Source organism: Puntigrus tetrazona, chromosome 13 (assembly GCF_018831695.1).
Source record: "Puntigrus tetrazona isolate hp1 chromosome 13, ASM1883169v1, whole genome shotgun sequence".
NCBI lineage: Eukaryota > Metazoa > Chordata > Actinopteri > Cypriniformes > Cyprinidae > Puntigrus > Puntigrus tetrazona.
In genome coordinates this window covers 14414863-14436076 of record NC_056711.1, presented here as the reverse complement: position 1 = coordinate 14436076, position 21214 = coordinate 14414863, and the positions used below count along the sequence as shown (strand labels likewise).

Genomic DNA, 21214 nt, shown 5'->3' with positions numbered 1-21214 from the left:
TAATGCAGGGGGAATCAAAGACTGGACACCTCCTGATGTTTACTCTGTGATTTCTACATGCTTATTCTTTCCATCACTTGGTTCAATTTTTCCACCATTAACTCTGTTCTGGATGTTTCATCCTGTGTGCTTTACTACATTTATCATCTGCCTCTTCATCTTTACTAAGTCCTTGTTTCTTCTTCTTCCAGATTCTGCTTTTTGTATCTTTCTTTCTGTTTAACCGGAAGATAATTGAGATTTTAATTTTCTGACCACAGTTCAGTTTGATTAGATGATGATATGCGTGTTATTCCTCGTCCTCTAGGGGGCAATATGACTTCATTCTTTCGTTGAGGTGGTATTTAATATCTCCATTTGCAAAAGTGGCACATGATGCATAATTTTAAACATAATGCAAATCGATATTTGTCTAAAATGTATTATATTTATTTACAGAGATTAAATTTAAATCTGTATTATTTAACAATACCATGTGCTGTACGATACCATGATTCATCTATCAGACGTGTTCATAGACACAATATAGAGAACTGTTGTCTATTTGTCTATGGACAAATAATATAATAATACACAACATACTGCTTTTACAAATTTGTTTTGCAAACTCAGTTTAATACTACACTGTGTTCTGTATTTAAATAACCAATGTCATGTGTATTTTTTTGTTTGTCTGTTTGTATTTTTTGCAGGAAACACTTTCCGCAGATGTGGTTTCTTCTACAGAACACATTTTGGAGCAAGCAGAAGCAGCAGACTCACAGGTAACATTAGACCTCTACAGTAATGGCCAGTCTTTATTTGATCAGATTAATGTGTATGTGTAGTGTATTCAGGGCCTAGACTATTGCTGCCGTGCAACCTCTAAAAAAGTTTGTTTTTTTAAAAACTGCTAAGTGGCCACTTAAAACTCCAGACCACTTAAAAGGTTTTTAAGATTTTATAGTCTTTTGGAACTGAAAAAAAAAATAAAAATACAGTATCATATGAGAGTAAATAGAGTGTGCTCTTTTTCCCTGTGTTTGCAGGTAGAAGTAGATACCTCTGTGGCCTCGGGAACAGGTGCGTCAGAAGCTTCATCTGAAGCAGATGCCACAGTGGAAAGCCAGTCTCTCCCTGCAGACATGGTAACCAATACCTCTGTTACAGAAATCTCCACGTCCCCTTCCAGAGGCCAGCAGAGGTGTTTGGTCTCCTAGTTGTAGTTCTTTCCCTGCAGAACCTCCATGTCTTAACCCCCACCTCTACAATGCCTAGATGTAGATGTTTCTAGAGCTAGAACTCTTCAGTGCATTTACATGGCAGATGTGTAAAAAAACTAACTGATGAGTGATGTGTGAATCTCTTCAAATAGATCACAACTGAGTTCACAATAATGAAACATGGGTAAAATTAAGCTAAATAGTTTTATATAAATCAAACAAATCCTTGTATGAAAGGACTAAGAAAGCAACTTCTTGAGGAGTTCATGATTTTCTTTTTTAAGGTTTATTATGTGGATTAATTCTGTCAGGATATTCTGCAGATCTAGAGAGAGAACATTACCAAAGAGCATTTCGAATTTTAGTCTCTTTCCATAATATCGATGTTTACATGTTATACCGTGTCTTTACTGGACATGTGCGGTGTTGCACAACAAAATTGTATCGAATTATAATCAACTACAGTATAAAGGTGCTTTCACACTTACTGTTGCTCAACTGAATTCTGCAAAATAAATTGTTCTGCTAGCTAGCAAAGAAACCAACCCTAAAAATATGCTTTCTAAACAGATGAATTCTTCTCGTCTGTTTATAGTATTGAAGTATTGTTATTAAAAAGTGTCTGGAGAGACACTGTCAGAATGAGCAGCTCATTGTGTTTTTTTTTTTTTTTGTTTTGTTTTTTTGCTCTTCTGCAATGCTATAAATCTCTGGCAACACATGAGTTACTGCCTAACCAAGAGGTTTGCTATTGGTCGGTGTAACAAATAACAAAAGTTCACTAAATCTGAACCTGACGTCAAATTCCTCTCTAACATTAAGGAAATTTGTTTTTTAAGCAAATCAGTTTTTCAAATTTCCCCGGCACAATTTCTCAGAGCAATGATAAATATGACCGCACCTTATCGATTAAAACCATTATTTTTTTATTCACCGCACAGTTATTTACAAATATCCTTATACACTACCAGGCAATATTTTGGACACATCTACTACTCATTACCTTTAAATTGTTAGTATTTTCCACATTTAAGTGTAATTATTGCACTAAATGTCCAACAAAGCAGAAAAATCAGTGTATTTGTTCATTGCATGGTATCCTTTCCTTGACATTTAGCTACTAAATACAATACTATGATACCAAAAAGATACCAAAATATACCTAAAATCTTTTATATGGCATGTGTTTTTGTTTGTTTGTTTTTTGTATAGTAGTGTGTTTTCTTTTTTCCAAACGCAAGATAAGGTGGTTACTCTGAAAGGACTGTTGAATAGATTTTATTTTGTGGAGTGAAACGATGTAACGTGAACATTAAAAATCAGCTAATCCATGACTGCTCACTCGGCACAGTTATGTCTAAGTGCATGTGTATTATGATTAATTTATTGTTTTTCATGAATGATTGTTGTTTACATGACACATTTTCTAAAAGTAAGCTTTTCCTGCTCAAGAATATAAAAATAGTATATGTTTTGTTATTTATATTAAGTATTTTATCTTTTTGTGCCATGTAAACGCACTGACTCTTATTTGCACCTGTGCATGTTCTCCTGATCTCTTCCGCTGATACCTCCTGTGTGAACACTATCGTGCTTCTTTCAAAAAAATAAATGGCAACAAAAAATTCACACTTGCTCGTCTCTCTCTTTCTCTGTCTGTGTCAGGAGCAGGGTGCATGGAGGGGGGAACAGACGCCACACACCACTGACACACTCACGCTTACACACGTGACTCTCATAGACAACGCACAGAAACATTCAGAGTCACAAGCCCCTCCCACAGAAACAAAAGACACATTGACCTTATGTAGTGTCATGACCTCCGATGAAGGGCTGGGTGATTCCCTAGAAAAAGTCTCAGAAGTACACTCCACACTCAGCCAAAATGCTCACTTAGAAATAACCACCTTTGTGCCTCAGAGCCTGAGCTCCACAAAACCCACAAACGCACCATCAGCCGAATCACAAGAGCAATATTTACATACTCCTTCGAATGAGGAAAAGCGTAGTTTAGACAGCAGAAGCACACACGACACACACACACCAATTACAGTCAAGCCCTGCCTGGAGAGGACAGAGCCATTGGCTACGAGTGCATCTTTGGTAAGCGCAGATGCTGATAGTGACTCTCACCCCACTGACTCACACGTTACACATCAACTCACTCACCTGCTGACTTCAAAGTGCGGTAAATATGAGTGTGTGTTGCATTTTATCTGCACATTTCTCTTTGCTCACCCAAAGGAGAAATATTTTTGTGTCTTTTAGTAGAATAGCCTACTGTTCTTGCAGTCTGAGATCTCTAAGATTGAATTCAGTAACGGGAATTTACCTTTGCAACTAGGTGATTCCTTACAAATAATCTTTCATTAATCATTAATTGTTGGTTATTAATGATTAACAGCTCGATATGTACTATTATTAATATTATTAATATTTGGTATTATTATTATTACTGCGTGTTAAACAAACTGATATCCACCCATGTTTCCAAACTGAAAGGAATCAATTTGTGTGTTTTTCTGCAAATATCCATTTAAATTTTTGCATTTTTCATCAAAAAGTCTCAAATTATTTTATTTATGGTCATGTCACTCTCTGATTGTAATAAGTGAGCATTCCGTTCTGCCTTTAATACTTCTTTAATACCTTCTTTAAATATAATTTGAGCTAAATCTAATAATAAACATTGTTATCATTAGTCCTTCTGGTATTTACAATAGAAATCATACTTCCTCATTAGTTTACCCACAGAATAGGCGTTCAAACCAGTGTTGAAATATGTCTGTCTGACGTCAAAGAGTTAGTTATGTTGCGAGTCTCAGTGGACTCAAAAATAAGTTTGGATTTCTGAAAGTATGTTTCATAGTACAACATTAAAAAAATCATGAACTGATTTTGATCAAATATGACCCGACTATAACCACCAAAGACACTGAGTGGGACATATTCACAGTATTCAGATTTCAAATCCACCATAGGTTATGGTGGTTGATTCTTAAATTATTGCATTAGGTCCCATCTAATCTATGTGGCTATATTTCTGATATATGGAATAAAAGTCGAATCTATGAATTGCAGTAATTCCAATAAGTTTAGATATTCTGTGACATTTGAGAGGGACAAAAGCAGGGATTTCTTTAAAGCTAGAAAGAAGTGAATTGTAATGGATAAGATTAAATGATAAAAAATAATCTAGGCCATTTGAGCCGGTGCAAGGCAAAAGTACAGTTCCTCTTAATGTGTGTGTGTGTGTGTGTTCCTTGTCACACAAGCTGCCCTTGAAAGTGACGACATTCCAGGAAGTAGTTGTAGCTGAAGGTGGTTGGAGGAAACCAGGGACAGACAGACAGAGAGAGAGAGAGAGAGAGAGAGGCTACATGACAAATGACTGGTATGAAAGCTGAGACTGAGTTTATTGAGAGAAATACTGCACCAGGGGGCAGAGAAACAAACAAAAGGGTTAAACCTGTGTGAGACAGAAACTGAGAGAGTGAAAGCAGAGTGTGTGAGAGTGTGAAAGTGTGTTTGTCTCTGTGTTAGAGGACACACCCGTTGTGTGTTTGTGAGTTTGTGCTGCTGTGTATTCACTGTTTCTGCCGCAGTCAGCCAGAACAGGTGCTCTCTCTCTCTCTCTCTCTCTCTCTCTCTCTCTCTCTCTCTCTCTCTCTCTCACTCTCACACACTCACACACCTGTCCTTACCTTTACCTGACGTCTTCTATTATCCTTCCCCTGCCTCGTTATTTTCTTTTCTCTCTTTATGTTTGCCTGGCTCTGAGCTGCTGTTGTGTATGATTGTCCAGGCTGCAGGTGAAGCCGGGGCCTCGGGTGGAAGGTTGTCCGATGACGGGCTGCTCCATGCCTGCCGTGAGAGGGCCGAGCAGCTGGAGGTGTGTCTGGAGAGAGCACGGGTCAGTCTGGAGGGGTCAAGACAGCAAGCTCAGGACGCAGCCATGCAGCACTGCATTGAGCAACAACTTCACAACTGCCAGGTGATTTATCACTGCGTGTGACTTTAAATATATATCGAGGTTAACTACAACGGTTACACTTTAGAATAGGGAACACATATTTACTATTAATTTAGAGTTTTCCCTCAATGAACTGCTAATTTGCTGCCTATTTGTAGTTTGGTATGGGCCAGGATTAATAAACTAATGGGCCAGGATTATCTAAACTATAGTTATGAAGAATAAGGCATTAATGTGTGTTTTATAAGTACTGATAAAGGACCAGTATGCTAGTAAAATGCATGCAATAAGCAAGAGAACTGGTCCGTAAAATAAAGTGTAACCATTAACACCATTTAAAACAAAATAAAAGTTAAATGAAATAAAATAAAATATAAAAACTTCACCAAAGGCAACATTCATGTAAATTAATTTATTAAATTAATGTACTAAAATCACTATAACTGAAATAAAAATCGCTAAAATCTATTGACATTTTGAAATAAAAATAAATAAATACAAATGACAAAACACACACATACCCTCTGCCTATGTAGTTGCTGATGCTGACTCAGCAGAACAGGAAGTGCTAAGCTAAGATCTGTCATACATTAAGCCTAGTTATATATTTGGCTCTGTTCAAAATTAAGTTGCCTCTAAACCTTCTAGCAGTATTACAGACCAGTCTGACACTATGATACTATCTTCCACTGTAAAAACGTAGAAGAAATGTTCAGTTCATCATCTGGTGTGATCAAGACTTTCTCTTTTTCCATGTGCCTTGCTCTTTCATTTTCTGTCTTACTGTTTTACAACTTTGAACTCTTTTATTGCTTGGAGATCTAAGTGTTTGCCGATGGCAGTAATCACAGGTCACACGCTCTGATCTCATGATGTACGTTTAAACGTAATGCAGTCTTTAGACTGATAGACTGTTGAAATTGATTTTAACAGAATTGTGGTTTGACTGAAAATCTATTATTTGTTTAGAATAATAGTTGCAGTGTACAAAAATACTGGTGGGCTGAAATACAATCAGAAGCAGATTAGAATAGATTATATTGGTTTCAGTGATATGAAAAAAATATTTTATTTTATTGTGTTTTTTGATTATGAATAACTGCTTTTGTCTTAATGCTAAATCACTGCAAGAAAATCTATAGCACTGAATGGCTAGAGTTAAATCCTTATATTTGTATGTTCATAAGCATTGGAAATGCAAGAGTTCTTTAAGCGAGTGAGTGGGCAGTACTCTACATCATGGCTCAATGAACCAAAAAATATGAGTCTGTTATTTACTTTTGAGGTGGAGTGAAGACATATCAACGCCTGCTTCTTTCTTTCCTTTCTCTCTCAACCCATTTTATTCTCTTTTAAACACACATACATGTTATATGCATGACATGCATGAGCATGTCTGTAAACCCACACAGCACTGCATATCCGATGTGTGAACGTGTCAATGTATCATGAATTTTAGCTTCTCTTTTCTTAAGGAAACTCTCTGTGCAGTTACATCAGTTACTGAGTGCTTTGAGTGCTGATGCAATTTTTTTTTTCTACCAGTTCCTTGTAGTTTTCCCATTTAAATCTAATCATTTGGCCAGTCAGATCTTTTTAAGTGTGTCTTAAAGCCTAAAAGGATTACAGATATATTACATATTACATATATTACATAGAATATATTACAGTATATTCTCTCCTGATTTATTGAGCTTGCCGTTAAACATTCAGTCTCATTGTGCTGTTTGGAGGAGGTCATGTGTCTCATTAATACAGCTGATATTAGTGATAAGGTTTTCTGTAAGGCTTTCACTGCATGGCTTCTGCTCGACTAAAGGTGAGGTCATGCTAGGCTTTGGGCATGTACATTTACTTTAGATTCTTTATATTTGGCATCATTTTAAAGTGGTTTAACCAGATATGCAGTACACTCACCTTTGTGTGTGTGTGTGTGTGTGTGTGTGTGTGTGTGTGTGTGTGTGTGTGTGTGTGCGTGTAACATGACTCCTTCATCAAAGATTCAGAGATTCAGCTGATCTCCAGCACAGTGACCTGGTAAACTGTCATAACTACCTCTTTAACAGCAGCCATCATGTGGTTCTACAGACTGCTGAAAAATGCATCCAATCATGTGTATACATTTGGTTCTGTTTAAGTGGGTGTTAAAGTACTAGTTCACCCAAAATGTAACAATTCTGTGATCATTTACTCATCCTCATGTCATTTAAAACCTATGGAAGTTTGTGAGTTACATATAAACTCAGAATTACAAAACAGGCTTCCATAATAGCCTGCATAATATACTTTTTTTCTGTGGAAAACAAAATGAAATATTTTGAAGAATGTTGGTACCAATCAGTTCTGATGACTGCCGGCAGCTTTTCTTAAGACACAAAAAGACTCATTCTCAAAACATGAGATTGAGCAAATAATAACAGAACTGTCATTTCTGAATGAATTATGCCTTTAAGTTCTAAACATTTTCAACATTAAAGAATCGTCAAATTATTAAGGCAAATTATTTGTTGTATGCTCTCAGTGTTTGCTGCAGGATGTACAGGTGGACAGACACAGGATCGATCCCGATCTAAAAGTCTGTGTGTTGGATTATTAATGAGATTTTTATTCATATTTGTTTTTCCAAGAAAAAGTGTTGTGTGAAATGTGTCAAATGGTGCATTAAACACCTGTCATCTAGCTCTCAGCCCTGCTAGTTCATTCTCGTGGACTCTTTATGGTGTTTTTTACTTTTGATTGACTATATTTTCTCTGTTGGGAACCTCGTCTTTAATAGCTGTTTTTTGTAACTTCTTAGTTTTATGAGTGCATTGTTCATGAAAGAGTGGTTTATAATTTAGTTATAATTGTAATTGTGTTTTTTTCGTTTCGTCCATTTAGTCAGTTCTTGTGGAGATTGAACAGAGAATCTCCAGTCTTCCTGCGTGTGGATTGAAAGAACAGGAGCAACGTGAGGCTGAATCACTCAACACCAAACTCCAGCTGCTGAAAAACAGACTGGTGACGGTCCAATTACAGCTGCAAGAGAGACACAGTGAAGATCAGGTACATACACTAATACATCCAGAATTTTGCCTGTTACCAACTAAAGATGTCTGTCAGGTTTCATTCATCACATGAGGAGAGTGAGTCAGACAAAAGGTGAAAAAGACAAGGCGATGACGGAAGAGTTTGAAAACGAAAAGCAAAAGCACTTGTTAAAATACTTTTCATTTTTAAGAGTCTGATCTGTACCATCAATCTAAGTGACAATGGAAATAATAATAATTAAAAAAAATATTACTTACTCTTTGATTTGGTTCCACAGTTTTTATTTAAACTGTATTTTTTCATTATTTACATCAAGGTGTATGCGTGTATCCGTGCCTCCTTATTTTCTTATTCGTTTTTTCATAATTTTTGTTCCTCATTCTTTACTGATTTTTAGTTTTGTATACCCATTTAAACGCTGTGTAAGTTATTTGGTACTTTATTTTATATAAAGTAATGGCTATAGCATAGTGCATTGTTTTTATTCGTTTTGTTAATAAAAAAGTTCTATGTTCTGCGTTGCTGCTTGAATTGAATTCAAGCAATTGATGTCTAATGGCCACTAACGTAAAAGTGCAAGTAAAATGCGCACGTTTCTTCTTTTTTATACTAGGCTGTTTAAAAGTGAAGGAAAATGAGGGAAAGAGGGAAACAAACTAAAATGAGGGAAAGAGGGAAACAGATTGTTGCCGAATTGCTGCAAAAGTAAAACACGCAGGGGGCTTACAGGCTATTTAAAACCGAAGGAAAGTGAGGAAAATATTGAAAACTCAAACGACCCACCACCATGGTGATACCGGTATTACCAGTGTTGTCACACATCGTTTGGGGACAGCATAATCCAGATGTGTACTTTGCATGTGATGACAGAAAGTGATCATTAGCGTGCTAATTGCTTCTGTTTTTCACATTTGCTATAAATCTATAGGTGTTATTAGTAAGAGGGTGCAAAGTAGCTGGATTTGAGTTGTGAATAGAGCTGTCTGAGGTGTTATGTTTCTCTTTCTCTGCCTGCAGGTACATGTTGAGAGCCGGCGCCCCTCGCAGGCCAGGTTGACGCGCAGCAACAGTGTGCAGGAGATGTTGAGCTCTTCCAAAACCAAACTGTTTAGACAGAGCAGCCTTCAACAACAAAGGGTATTCCGTTCATTTACATACTTTAAACTATTAGTTATTAGTTACCACGGTAAGATGCAGAAAACCACAATATTGTTACACCTTTTTTATTTGAATATATCATAAAATGTAACATGGCAAAGCTGGATGTTTCTGCAGCCATTAATCCTTTCAGAAATCATTCTAATATGCTGATTTGGTGCCCAAGAACTCATTTTTTATTATAAATGTTCTGCTTAATGTTTTTGAGGAAACCATTATGCATTTAGGATTATTTGATGAATGGAAAGTACAAAAAAAAGCATTTATTTGAAATAGAAATCTTTTGTAAAATTATAAATGTATTCACTGTCTCTTTCGATCAGTTTAATCTATCCTTGCTCAATAAAATATGAATTCATTGAAGATAAATCCTACGGACTCAAACTGTCGAAGTATTGTATATTTTTTTATTTAACATTTATTAAAATAAAATGTAATAAAATAAAATATAAAAAAAATGTATGTACTAGTTTTTTCATTAGCAATAAAGCATGGATGTTATAATAGTACTATATAACTCCATGACAGCAATAGTTTCATGCATCCCTTCTGGTATATTATGTCCTAAATTACAAAGCATTACAGATTTTTAACCGGTTCTAATACCTCTATAACGTGTAATATCAGTCCGTCAATATCACTGAGACTGGCTTTCTCACTCTCTTTCTTTCTCTGTTTAAGGAACTAGAGCATGGATTAAATGAACAGAGGGATCTAACTAAAGCTATCGCAATTCAAGGCAGCAGAGCCCGGACACAGAGCGCAGATGAATACACAGGGTATCTAAATACACACTCTTATTTATACATATATATGGCTAGACTTTGTAACCAACACTCCATGATGTCTGCAGTCTCTCACCAGCAAATGAAGACAAGAGAGAGGAAGTAGAGTTAGCGGTCCACAGAAAGTGGGCACACATCTGCAGCAGACTGACCAAGACAGCAGAGACCGAGCAAGGTGGAGATAAATATCAGGATCCATCTAAGGTCTGAATTTTTCGGAGATATAGTTGTAGTCATTTTTACGTGCAAGTTATTTGTAACAAAAAACACTGAAATTTTTTGTGTGTGTGTGAACAGATCCTCGCTCCATCTGTGTGTTTGTGGAGCGGAGCTGCTGTTTCTTTATGTCTGCAGGAGATTCAATCCAACATCTCACAACTCAAAGAACTGGAAAAATCAGCACTCAAACAGGTGTCAATAGCAAATAACAAAAAAATCATAATACAGAGGTTTATTGCTTATAACAATTAGCATGATGCGCACTCTCTCTTCAAGATCAGAGTACACAATACTGTCCAAACCAGATATAACAGAATTCAATTGAACTGGTCTGTTTGTGTGCAGGATCATCAATCTCTGGATGAAGGTCTGTTTGAGGTGTTGAGTGGAGTGGATCTCACTCTCAGCTCTCTCACACATATTCTTATGGTTCAGCCAGCAACCTTAAACAATGACATATTAAACCAACTAGAGCAGCTACAGGTATTCAGCTATCCATCAGTGTGTCTGTCTGTCTGTCTGTCCAACCATCAGTGTCATTCATCCATTTCTCCTGGTTTTCTAGGGTTTATCTGCAGAGCTGATCTCATTGGGTGCCATTTTAACCTCCCAGGGCTCGGAGGTCATAAAGTTGTTAGGTTCGGGATCAGACATATCAGAGACCTCCACTTGTTTTGACCTGCTGACGCAGCGTGTGTGCGACATTCAAAAGACTCTCTCTGATAAAAAGGAGCAGCTACAGGAACGACTAAAACACACAACTCAGCTGCAGGTCAGACATTTATCTGCTTATTACCAACACAAAATGATGAGATGTATGTGCAGTCACTTAAAAATTCTCCTGCAGTTTAAGTTACAATGCACACTAAATCGTTCCAGAAATGTATGCTTATGTGTTAACAGTTGCATTTTTGGCAGGTTTTAACACACCAAACCTTCGGATGTCTCGCCTTCATAACTGTCACGAAAATTCACACTTGTTTGTTATGAAAGAACTTCTGTCATCATAATGTCAAACATAATGTTCTCTTCAGTCTCTTGTTTAATCCCATAATTCTGTCTCCGCATTTAAGTATATTAAGTATCTTGACCTCTTTTATCAAGTGTGACTTGTACACTTTCCCTGTGTGTCAACCCTGCAGAATAGAGTAAAAGACCTGCATGACTCAGTTCTAACTAATACGTCAGTCCATCACCCTACAACTAACGGAGAAACCCACTGTGACCTTTACACGGAGCTGCAGGTAAGCACACAAGCCTGTGAATAACACATCACACTACTGGAGAAATAACACTCTAACATACCTGCAAAAAAAATACTGATGTCTTCAGTGTACATTTGCTGACTTTGGTGCCACTTCTAGCCAGGTTTTCTTGCACCAGAAATAGTTTTTCTTATTCATTTTGATTCACTCATTTGATTAGAAAAACATTTTTTCTAGAGTGCAGATATGTCGTATAACAGCATTAGGTGTTCACTAAACTTTTCACCTTTCTGTATATTTGATTCCATGTGAAGGCCATCACTGGATGGAAACAGGAAGTGGAGCATAGTGAGAGAAAGCTGGCTGAACTTAAAGAAGAAAGTCGAGATCAGCCCTCTTCCCTCACACAGCAGATCAGCACACTGGAGGTATGGATGACATTATTATAAAATGCATTTTAAACCGCAGTGCAAATTCTAATTGCAAGTATGGCACACAATTGTAAATAAAGTGTCATTTACAAAAATAAGTATTAATAATTAAATATACACAAATGGAGTGAATGTGTTTTTTTTGGTATTTAGCAATTAATTGATCAAAAGTGCCATGTATCGGTGCATTTACAAAACAAAAAGCAGCATAAGATAACAAATATTTCTTGAGCACCAGACCAGCAAATGAGAATGTAATACTGAAGACTGAAAATATTCAGCTTTGCCATCAAACTGTGATATATACACTCTCTGTAGGCGGTATTGGAGAGTGTTTGGAGTGATCTAGAGCAGCGCTGTGGAGTTGTGCAGTGGAGTCTAGATGAGCAGAAGATGAGTGAAAAAATCCTGAAGGGTCTGCAGATGCTTCTGACGATTGGAGGAGAGAAACTCAACTGCACCTCTCAGCTGGAGTTCAAGAATCCAGCACAAATACAGACACACCTCAACACACACACGGTAAACATATCACACACCTTCAAACATCCTAGCTAAATACACACAAGTTAATCAGCTGCACAAATACAAAAAAATCCCGAAACTAACATACATTACATCACACTTAAATCATGCACAATATAGCACCATTACTAGTCTTGCAATCTCTCATTCAGTTCCTAAACTTTGCAAATCTACAGGCGTTTTTCCTGTCTCTGGGTGCCCACCTGAGGAGACTGCAGCAACTGAGTGTGCGGATGCCAGACAGCGCCTCCTCTGGCTGGAAGACCGAAGTGTCTGAGGTTGAATGTCAAGTGTCCAGTGTCCTGCAGCAGGCTCAGGCTGTTGGCACAGTGCTTCACTCAGCGCTGCAGGTATGACACTTTTTTTTTTACAGTTTTTCTGTATTGAAAGCTGCATCAGCCAAGAAGATACAGGAATGGAAAAGAGATGTATAAATAAAAGAACAAATGAATTAACTTGACTGAATGCAGATTTTAATGTATTTTTAGTTAATACTCCTCTGCACTTGATAAGAACTTTTATGCATTTCAGGTTTGGACTCGCTGGGATGAAAATCAGTCCTGGTTAGAAACGCTTCTGCAAATGTTAGAAACTCAACTTCCCATAACACCTCTGCAGGACCAAACCGAGGAGCAGCTCAGCAAGAATATTTCTGTCTATCAGGTAATATGTATAGTGATTTGACACGTATGTACCTTTAAATCAGAATGCATGGATTTTTGAAGATCCTTAAATCCCTCTTGTTGTTTGTGATAGAGTGTGCTGGCAGTTCTGGAGAAGAACAGAGCTCGGATAAGTCTGGTTCTGGATGAAGGACACAGACAGCAGGAACAGATTTTTAGCAGTGATGTGGGTGTACCTATATGCAAAGTGGGTGTGTCTACTGCAAGATCAGAACAGCGATTGGCCGCACTGCAGAGGAGGGTGGAGCAAGGACTACACTCCACACTCCATCTTAAGAAGCTTTGGAACAGGTAAAAATAAATGATGTGGGTAAATTTAAGCCATCCAGAATTTTCACTCTGTAAGAATTCTTGCCATTTCATTACACAACCTTCAGAGATCAGCAACAAAAGAATGTCAGAAAGAAAAGTTGTGTAAAGTGATTAAGTGCATTAGCAGTAACTTAGTGATTTTGTGCGTCTTGATTGTCTTGTATCTTTTACCTGATGGGAAGGGCACAAACAGTCTGTGTCTCGGGTGGGTTGGATCTTTGATGATGTTGCTAACTCTCTTGTGTAACCGGCTAACATAGATCAGTCCCAGTTTGGGAAGCTTGGTTCCTGCAATCCTCTGAGCAGTTTTACTTGTCCAAGTCAGATCTCTCCTGTTCTCTGTGGTGCAGCTAGTGTGCCACACTGTGATGCAGTGACAGAGAATGCTTTCTTTTGTACTCTTGTAGACATTTACTAAGAGCTGAGAGGGTACTTTAGCTATCTTGAGTAAGCCCCCTGGTGCTTCTGTATTTAGGGTGATAGTGGCTGATGTGTGGTTTCTCAACCTGACATTCTGTGGTCTGTAATATAAAAATCACAATATCCTGAGCTATATGTACTCACTTAAATTAAGAGAGAGTTGTGTAAAAGGACTGAGAGTTAGATATTTACATAAAGGAAAATTATACAGAGTTATCACTACACTTTTTTTCAGGTACCAATGCGATTCAGAGGCTCTGAATGAGTGGATAAGACAAGCCAGAGAGCTCCTTCATACATGGAGAGATCACATGACCACAGCTGAACAGGAAGTGGATGCCGTCTCTCATTTTCGGCACTTCACAGTCAGTCAACCAGTTATTCTAATCATTAATTTTTAGTTCAAATTATTTTGAATAATAAGATAAATAAAAAACGAAAAAAGAGCATATGCTGATTATGTGTGTTTTGAAGCATGACAGTTTGCTTTGAGCTGGTTGAGGCTGGTCCTGTTGGTCATGTATAAACTAGTCCTGAGCTGGCTATAAGCTGGATATGAGCTGGTTCTGAATAGGAGTTAGTTGTTGATCAGCACATTACCAGATGCCATGCTTCAAAACATACCTAACCAGCATATGCTGATTTTTCAACAGGGAGACCTTCATTACGCAAGTTAAAAAATAATATTTCAGTTAATACAATTTTAACAAACAACACTGTTTATAGTAGAATATTTTTGTATCTGTGATGGTTTTGACACAGGAGTTCATAAAAGAGCTAGATGTGAAATCGGTCCTAAAGGCATCAGTGATCAGTTCTGGCTCTTTGATCCTGTTGCTCAATGAAAAAGAGCAGAACGTTGAGACACAGAAGATCAGCAAAACCACCAGTGCTTCAAGAACCTCCACTCCCTCAGGAAATACAACAACCTCTGAAGACCTACAGCCAAGTGAAACTAACACCCGGACGTCCGTTGCCCTAGAAAACAACCCTGAAGACTCCTCATCTGTAGATGTCACCTTACTTTCAGAAACCAGTGTTTCCTCTATACAAAACATCTTTTCAGAAGAAAATATTTCTACCACAGAAGGATCACATGTAAAGATCACAAATGAAGGTGTAATATTTAAGGAACCCACCTCATCTGTATTGGATTTATCAGTAAAACAAGAGATGGTTCTTTCCCCAGTCCTTCTGACTCTACAGTCCCAACTGTCTCAGATGGAGCAAGACTGGGCGGAAATACAGACAACCATTCCTGCTGTCCAACAGGGACTGCATCAGGTACATTTAATCTATTACTATCTACATCCTGGATGGTTGGAAAAAAGACCTGCCTGTTTCTTGTTCTTCTGTTTGTAGCCTTGTCTCTTTGAAGGAGAACATCATGTATAAAAATTTATCATGGAGGTCAGGCAGCCATCCAGGCATGATTTCCTGTATTACTGAAAAGTTGATGAAATCTTTGAGGAATAGAGTCTGTCCTTTTTATTATCTATTATCAGGTCTCTCTTTCTTGTTATCATCCCCTTTATCTTCTTTGATTACATGTGTCACCCCTCACCCAGCTCCACTCTTTTCTTTCCTCTCTATTCTCTCCCCCTCTGTCTATCACTTTTATGTTTCTTTATGCCCATTTCTCTGTTCTTTTTCTCTCTCTCAGAGTGTGGTTGAGAGCTTATCACCTGAAGGACTGCTGGCTGATGTGTGTGGCTGGATTACAGTTGCTGAGAGCAGGTTACAGGCGTCTGAAAGAGAGGGTCACAACACCTGTGCTGCTGAGGAGTTCACACACCTGCTCAGAACATATAAGGTACCTTGCTTGCGTTTTATCTCTCTATCAATGAAAAAAATACAAATACAATAATTATGTTCGACTTGGATTTTATCAACCAAGTGCAAAATAACAGATGTGTTTATTTTTATATGAAAGTAACTAAAATGTGCAAGTAATTTACAGTAGAATAAAATAGAAAATAAATATGGCTAAAAACAAAGACATTACAAATCTTGTAATAAATTAAACATTTTTCTGTTTTCTCATCTTTCTGGTGGCTTGTAAGTCAATATTGAAATAAAATATTTTTTAAAAAGTTTTGATCTTACCTGTCTCTTATTCTCTGTCTGTCTAGGGGATGAAGAGAGAGATGGCATGTCAGCAGATGTTTGTTGACTTTATTAATCAGTGTGAGCTGAAGCAGGTCGGTTTTGACTCTCACACCAGCAGGTGCAAACACACTACTTTTGCTGAAAACCTGGGACAAATCAATCTGCGCTGGAAAACTCTACAGGCTTACCTGGACGCACTGGTGTGTTTATTATTATTATTATTATTATTATTATTATTTATCATTATTCTGCAAAGCAATTCAGATTAACATAGTTTGCGTTGTGTTACTCAGATCCGACATGACGAAGATGAAGTGAGGATTTGTGCAGAGCAAGATAACAAACTACAAATCCTACAACTCTGGGTCAAAGGTCAAAAACAATGGATGCGATTGGCTGAAAGACCCATCAATCGCTCGTTTGCTGAGAGGAGCCTGAAGGATTGTGAAGTGAGTCGCTGATATTTCCTGGTTGTGTTAACTGATTATCTCGATGTATTCCTACTTTGTTTTTATTTGAATGTTTTTATTAGCTTTTTAGTTTTATTTGAACGTATTTATATTACGTTGTAGAGGAAGCTTACTTGTCTTTCTGTAATTCTTAGGAGCTGGGGGAAAAGTTGGAGTCTAAATTCTCAGAACTTGCTGAGTTGAGGAAGAGGAGACTTACCACTGATGAAGAAGATGGGGATAAAGACTTCCTCTTAAAAGTTCACATTCTTTCACAATCCTTGACTGACCTCTCTCAACAGGTATGGAGACAAAAAAACATCTATGTTAATTAAAACAAAACCAACAAATATTTATAAACACCTCTTGAATGTGTTTAATTAGAAGTTTAATATTTAAATTTTTAGAGTGCGGTCCTTGGGCATACCTTGAAAGAGCTGTGTATGGTGTGGTCTCAGTTTGAAAGTGGGAGGAGTCAGGCAGTTTTAAACACTATAAGGATATGCCAATCACTAGAGTACTGCCACGCCCCTCTGCCCTCTCTCTCTGCCCTCCAGAACAACATTGATAAGATACAGGTGCTGTCAATCAATCACATTGTTCTTTTTTTCCCAAGCCATTTCTGATTGTTCACAGTATGACATATTTTATTGAAGTTAAATAAATGATTACAAATTTTTAATTGTGTCAAGTATGTTAACTTAAAAGTAAACATTTGGCTTGACAGAGATGTGTATTAGAATGTATATTCACAAATTATATCTGCAGGTCTTAAAAGCAGAGACAACGGAGATTGACACCCAGTGGGAGGATCTTACCAAGACAACAGCAGCTCTTATTGGTGGAATTAGTCCAGACTCTGCCCAGGTGTTATCGGAGCACCTAGAAAAAGAAAAAGCAAGGTTAGACTTCACCAATATCAGCAAAGCAATGTGAATGTGTATGTAGATGTTCAAACACCTACACGCTGTGTAACCCTGTAGGTGGTCAGAGGTGAAGGAAAAGGTCACACACACCTTGCAGAGGTCACAAAGTCTTCTGAAATTGTGGCAGAGATACTCTGATGTGAGATGCTCCTGCGCAGAGGAGCTCCAACATCTCAAAGAGCAGCTCAACAGCCACGATAAAACACCCGCTGACAATAAACAACTCACGCACAGCATCACAGAGCTGAAGGATGTGAGTACAGTGCACACTCAAATATTCACAAACTTCCAACCATTTAAACACAGACCACAATGAAAAGTTTTGATGTAAAAGGAAGAGTAAATTATTATGCACTATTTCTAGATAACTGGTCAAACAGGCAATATATTACAATATAAGATTACTTTTAATTATTGGATTACTGCAGAATCCTAAAAAAATATATAATAAAAGTATTAAGAAAAACTCCATTACATGTGCATGTTACAGACTTTGGTATTGTCCTTATTTCTTTATTTTATGTATTACAGAAATGCTCAGAGATTCTACAGACGGATTTGAATGAAGTGCTTGAAGTATCTAAAGATCTGATTGAACAGATGGATGACGAGGATGCCGTTTTCATTAGATCAGAATGCCGTTTGTTAACACGTGGTTACCTGCAGCTAGAACAGACTCTGAAAGGAAGAATTGAACACATGCAGGTAAGACTTACACTGTTCTGTGTTTTAATAAACATGTAAGTCTTTAAAGCATGTACTTTCTCTGATTTCCTCCAAAATTCATCTGTTATTTCTGGATAATATATAAAATTCCAAAAAGCACCCCCACAATAATAGCACCATTAAGTATAATAATAGTAGTCTGTATGTCACTGAACAACACTGAAAAGTGTGAGTAACTGGTGTTAGAAATTGTGTTTGTCTATTTCTTTATTTCAAAATATGTGTGTCTGTTCAGGAGGATCTTGAGCAATTTCAAGAATTTGAAAGGTTATTCCAGTCCCTCGAAACACAATTACAGCAGTGGGAAAGCAAACAACAGATAGTCAGCGAACTCACAAATATATCCCAGGTAATAAACACACACACACACTCATGCATAACTCAACCACCTAATTTTATTGAAGTAACCAATAAAATGCATATATATATATATCCTTGTATACAGTCAGGTCTGATGGAGATCAGTTCTCTTTCTCCTGATTTGGATCTGATAAACACACTCAGCTACAGGCTGACTCTCAGTGACCCCGTGACACAGAAGCTTCAGCACATCAACAGGAAGTGGGCACAGGCCTCCGCACATGCTCAGGAGAAATGCAGGTGACTAGCACTTACAATCTGATCACCTGAGATAGATGCTAATATCAGATTCAACACACAGCATATTACATGTTTATGTATATATTGCGTGTGTTTAGTGAGTTGCAAGCAGCCTCTCTCCAGCAGCAGAGCTTTGAACAGAGATGTGAGAGCTGGCTGGCTTTCCTGCAGCGCATGGAGGACAGTTTGGCTGTAGAAATTGCTTCCACTTACACTGGACTGAGAGAACAACAACAAACGCACCAGGTACAACAGCTGACACACCCATAAATGCAACGCATATGGATAAAATATCCAATAAAAATCTACCTGTCTGTGTCCTTCTTGTCTAGTGTTTTCAGGCTGAGTTGTCTTTAGGCCATCAGATTCTGCACTCTGTGATCAGTGAGTCTCTCCTCCTGTTGCAGAAGGGAGATGTGGAGGACAGGTGACAATTATAACCTATTTTTTTTCTTCAATCTCTGTTTTGCATGATTGCTTGTGACGTACAATATCATTCAGAGGTTTGGGGTCAATATGATTAAAAAAAATTTATTTAGCAAGGATGCATTACTTTTGGTAAAGTGAAAGAAAATACATTTATTATGTAAAAACAAAACCTATTAATATGGTTCCAATATTGATAACAATGAGAAATGTTGCACCAAATTAGCATATTATATATTTCTGAAAGATCATGTGACACTGAAGACTGGAGTAATGATGCTGAAAAGTCAGCTTTGCCATCACAGAAATAAATTACATTTTAAAATATATTAAAATAGTTGTTCAAAAGGATAAAAAATATTTTACAATATTACTGTTTTTAATGTATTTTTAATTAAATTCAGCCTTAGAGAGCAGAAGAGACATCTTTGAAAAACATTAAAGAAATTGTAATGACACCAAACCTTTGAAACATAGTGTAATGTAGTATTTTTTCATGAAATATCCTACGTTTATGAATATTAAGCTGATACTTGTAAAGTTTTATATTTGGAATTCAACACTGGATTTGTAGTTTTACTAACCACCCTGCCTGCTCCCTCAGGAGTGACTTCCTGTTAAAGCTGGCACAGCTGAGAGAGCACTGGCAGGGGGCCGTGCAGAGAGCAGCTCAACGGCGCGCTCTAGTGGAAGGGCTCATACAGCACTGGCAGCTTTATACACACACAATGCAGAAACTTCACAAACTCCTCACACTCACACACACACTCTTGTCGCCCGCTGGTCCCACACACTGTAGTGTCCTGCAGTTGCGCCTCTTGCTGGAAGATCTGAAGGTAACAGAATAATTTTGAAATATCATTATCATCATCAGTAAGTCACCATTTCTTACTGTCACCATGGCTGCTTTTATTTGATGAAATACTTTAAGAACAAGTATAACATCAAAAAATATTATTATAATTGTTTTATATTTTAAATTTTTTTAATATATATATATATATATATATATATATATATATATATATATATATATATATATATATATATATGATTTATTCCTATGATGGCAAAGCTATATTTTCAGTCATTACTCCAGTCTTCTGGAGTATGCTGATTTGGTGAAAAAAACACTTATTAGTATCAGTGTTGGAAACAGTTATTCTGCTTAATCTTTTTGTGGAATCTTTTTTGAATTGAAATTTCAAATGAACAACATTCTTAAGATAACATATGACTTCACAGCCTCTTTGATCTTTGCTAAATAAAAATCTTAATATGTCTAAATCTTACTCATCCCAAGCATCTAAACACACTTTATTTTGTTTTATATGTTCAAATTTGAAGATATCTATTCTGGTAATCTTTTTAAACAGTTATTGCTCTAGAAATATTTAGAAATATATTTTAAAATACTTTAGAATACGGTACAATCATTAATGAGTAACTGCACAAGAAAACATTAGTAATGCAATATTAGCACTCTAGTAACTACCACTAACGAACAAGAAACTCTGATTAATGAATTAGTAAGTAATAGTACTTAGTCAAGTGTGCTAGTTCACTATTAGCTAATCAGTAACTACTATTTTTTCATACTTCCCCAAGAACTACTAAGAATGACAGTATACAGGTTCATAATTAATATGAATAATGCATAATGTATAATTAATTCTAAAGTAAAGCTCATGGTAACCCACTAGTAATGACTCAAGTATAACCAAATGCTTCAGAGGGAGTTACAAATTATTTGGATCAGTATTCTAAAGTGAAGATTATGATAACTCACTAGTAATGACTGAAACCATTGTAAGCTTTTGTGTTTTGTAAAGTATTGAGTAGTAGTTATTCAGGTGAAATTACATCCTTCTAAAGGAATTACTCTTTTTTTGGATCAGTATTCTAAAGTGAAAATCGTGATAATTACTGAAGTCTTTGTAAACATTTGAGGTTTTTGTAAGGTTCTGGTTAGTAATTCACTTTGCTAGATTTTTTTTTTAATTAAGTGAATTACTTGATTTATTCGATATTTACATTT

At 36.9% G+C, this 21214-nt stretch overlaps 1 protein-coding gene across 3 annotated transcripts in view; it reads left to right on the top strand.

The window, feature by feature from the left end:
• The window catches only part of syne2b (spectrin repeat containing, nuclear envelope 2b), an 89381-nt gene that overhangs the window by 46963 nt on the left and 21204 nt on the right, over positions 1-21214 (top strand). For all 3 annotated transcript variants that reach the window (XM_043255315.1, XM_043255313.1, XM_043255312.1), the window contains exons 77-108: positions 693-764; positions 1029-1127; positions 2868-3305; positions 5008-5196; positions 8056-8220; positions 9223-9342; positions 10045-10142; positions 10217-10352; positions 10446-10559; positions 10713-10850; positions 10933-11139; positions 11510-11611; positions 11887-12000; positions 12322-12522; positions 12702-12875; positions 13057-13188; positions 13282-13499; positions 14176-14305; positions 14703-15224; positions 15604-15753; positions 16073-16249; positions 16343-16498; positions 16654-16800; positions 16906-17076; positions 17267-17400; positions 17482-17677; positions 17956-18129; positions 18386-18499; positions 18596-18750; positions 18849-18996; positions 19083-19177; positions 19781-20012. In XM_043255315.1, the coding sequence (XP_043111250.1) occupies positions 693-764; positions 1029-1127; positions 2868-3305; positions 5008-5196; positions 8056-8220; positions 9223-9342; positions 10045-10142; positions 10217-10352; positions 10446-10559; positions 10713-10850; positions 10933-11139; positions 11510-11611; positions 11887-12000; positions 12322-12522; positions 12702-12875; positions 13057-13188; positions 13282-13499; positions 14176-14305; positions 14703-15224; positions 15604-15753; positions 16073-16249; positions 16343-16498; positions 16654-16800; positions 16906-17076; positions 17267-17400; positions 17482-17677; positions 17956-18129; positions 18386-18499; positions 18596-18750; positions 18849-18996; positions 19083-19177; positions 19781-20012 (5418 nt within the window). The remainder of the gene's footprint in view (positions 1-692; positions 765-1028; positions 1128-2867; positions 3306-5007; positions 5197-8055; positions 8221-9222; positions 9343-10044; positions 10143-10216; positions 10353-10445; positions 10560-10712; positions 10851-10932; positions 11140-11509; positions 11612-11886; positions 12001-12321; positions 12523-12701; positions 12876-13056; positions 13189-13281; positions 13500-14175; positions 14306-14702; positions 15225-15603; positions 15754-16072; positions 16250-16342; positions 16499-16653; positions 16801-16905; positions 17077-17266; positions 17401-17481; positions 17678-17955; positions 18130-18385; positions 18500-18595; positions 18751-18848; positions 18997-19082; positions 19178-19780; positions 20013-21214) is intronic.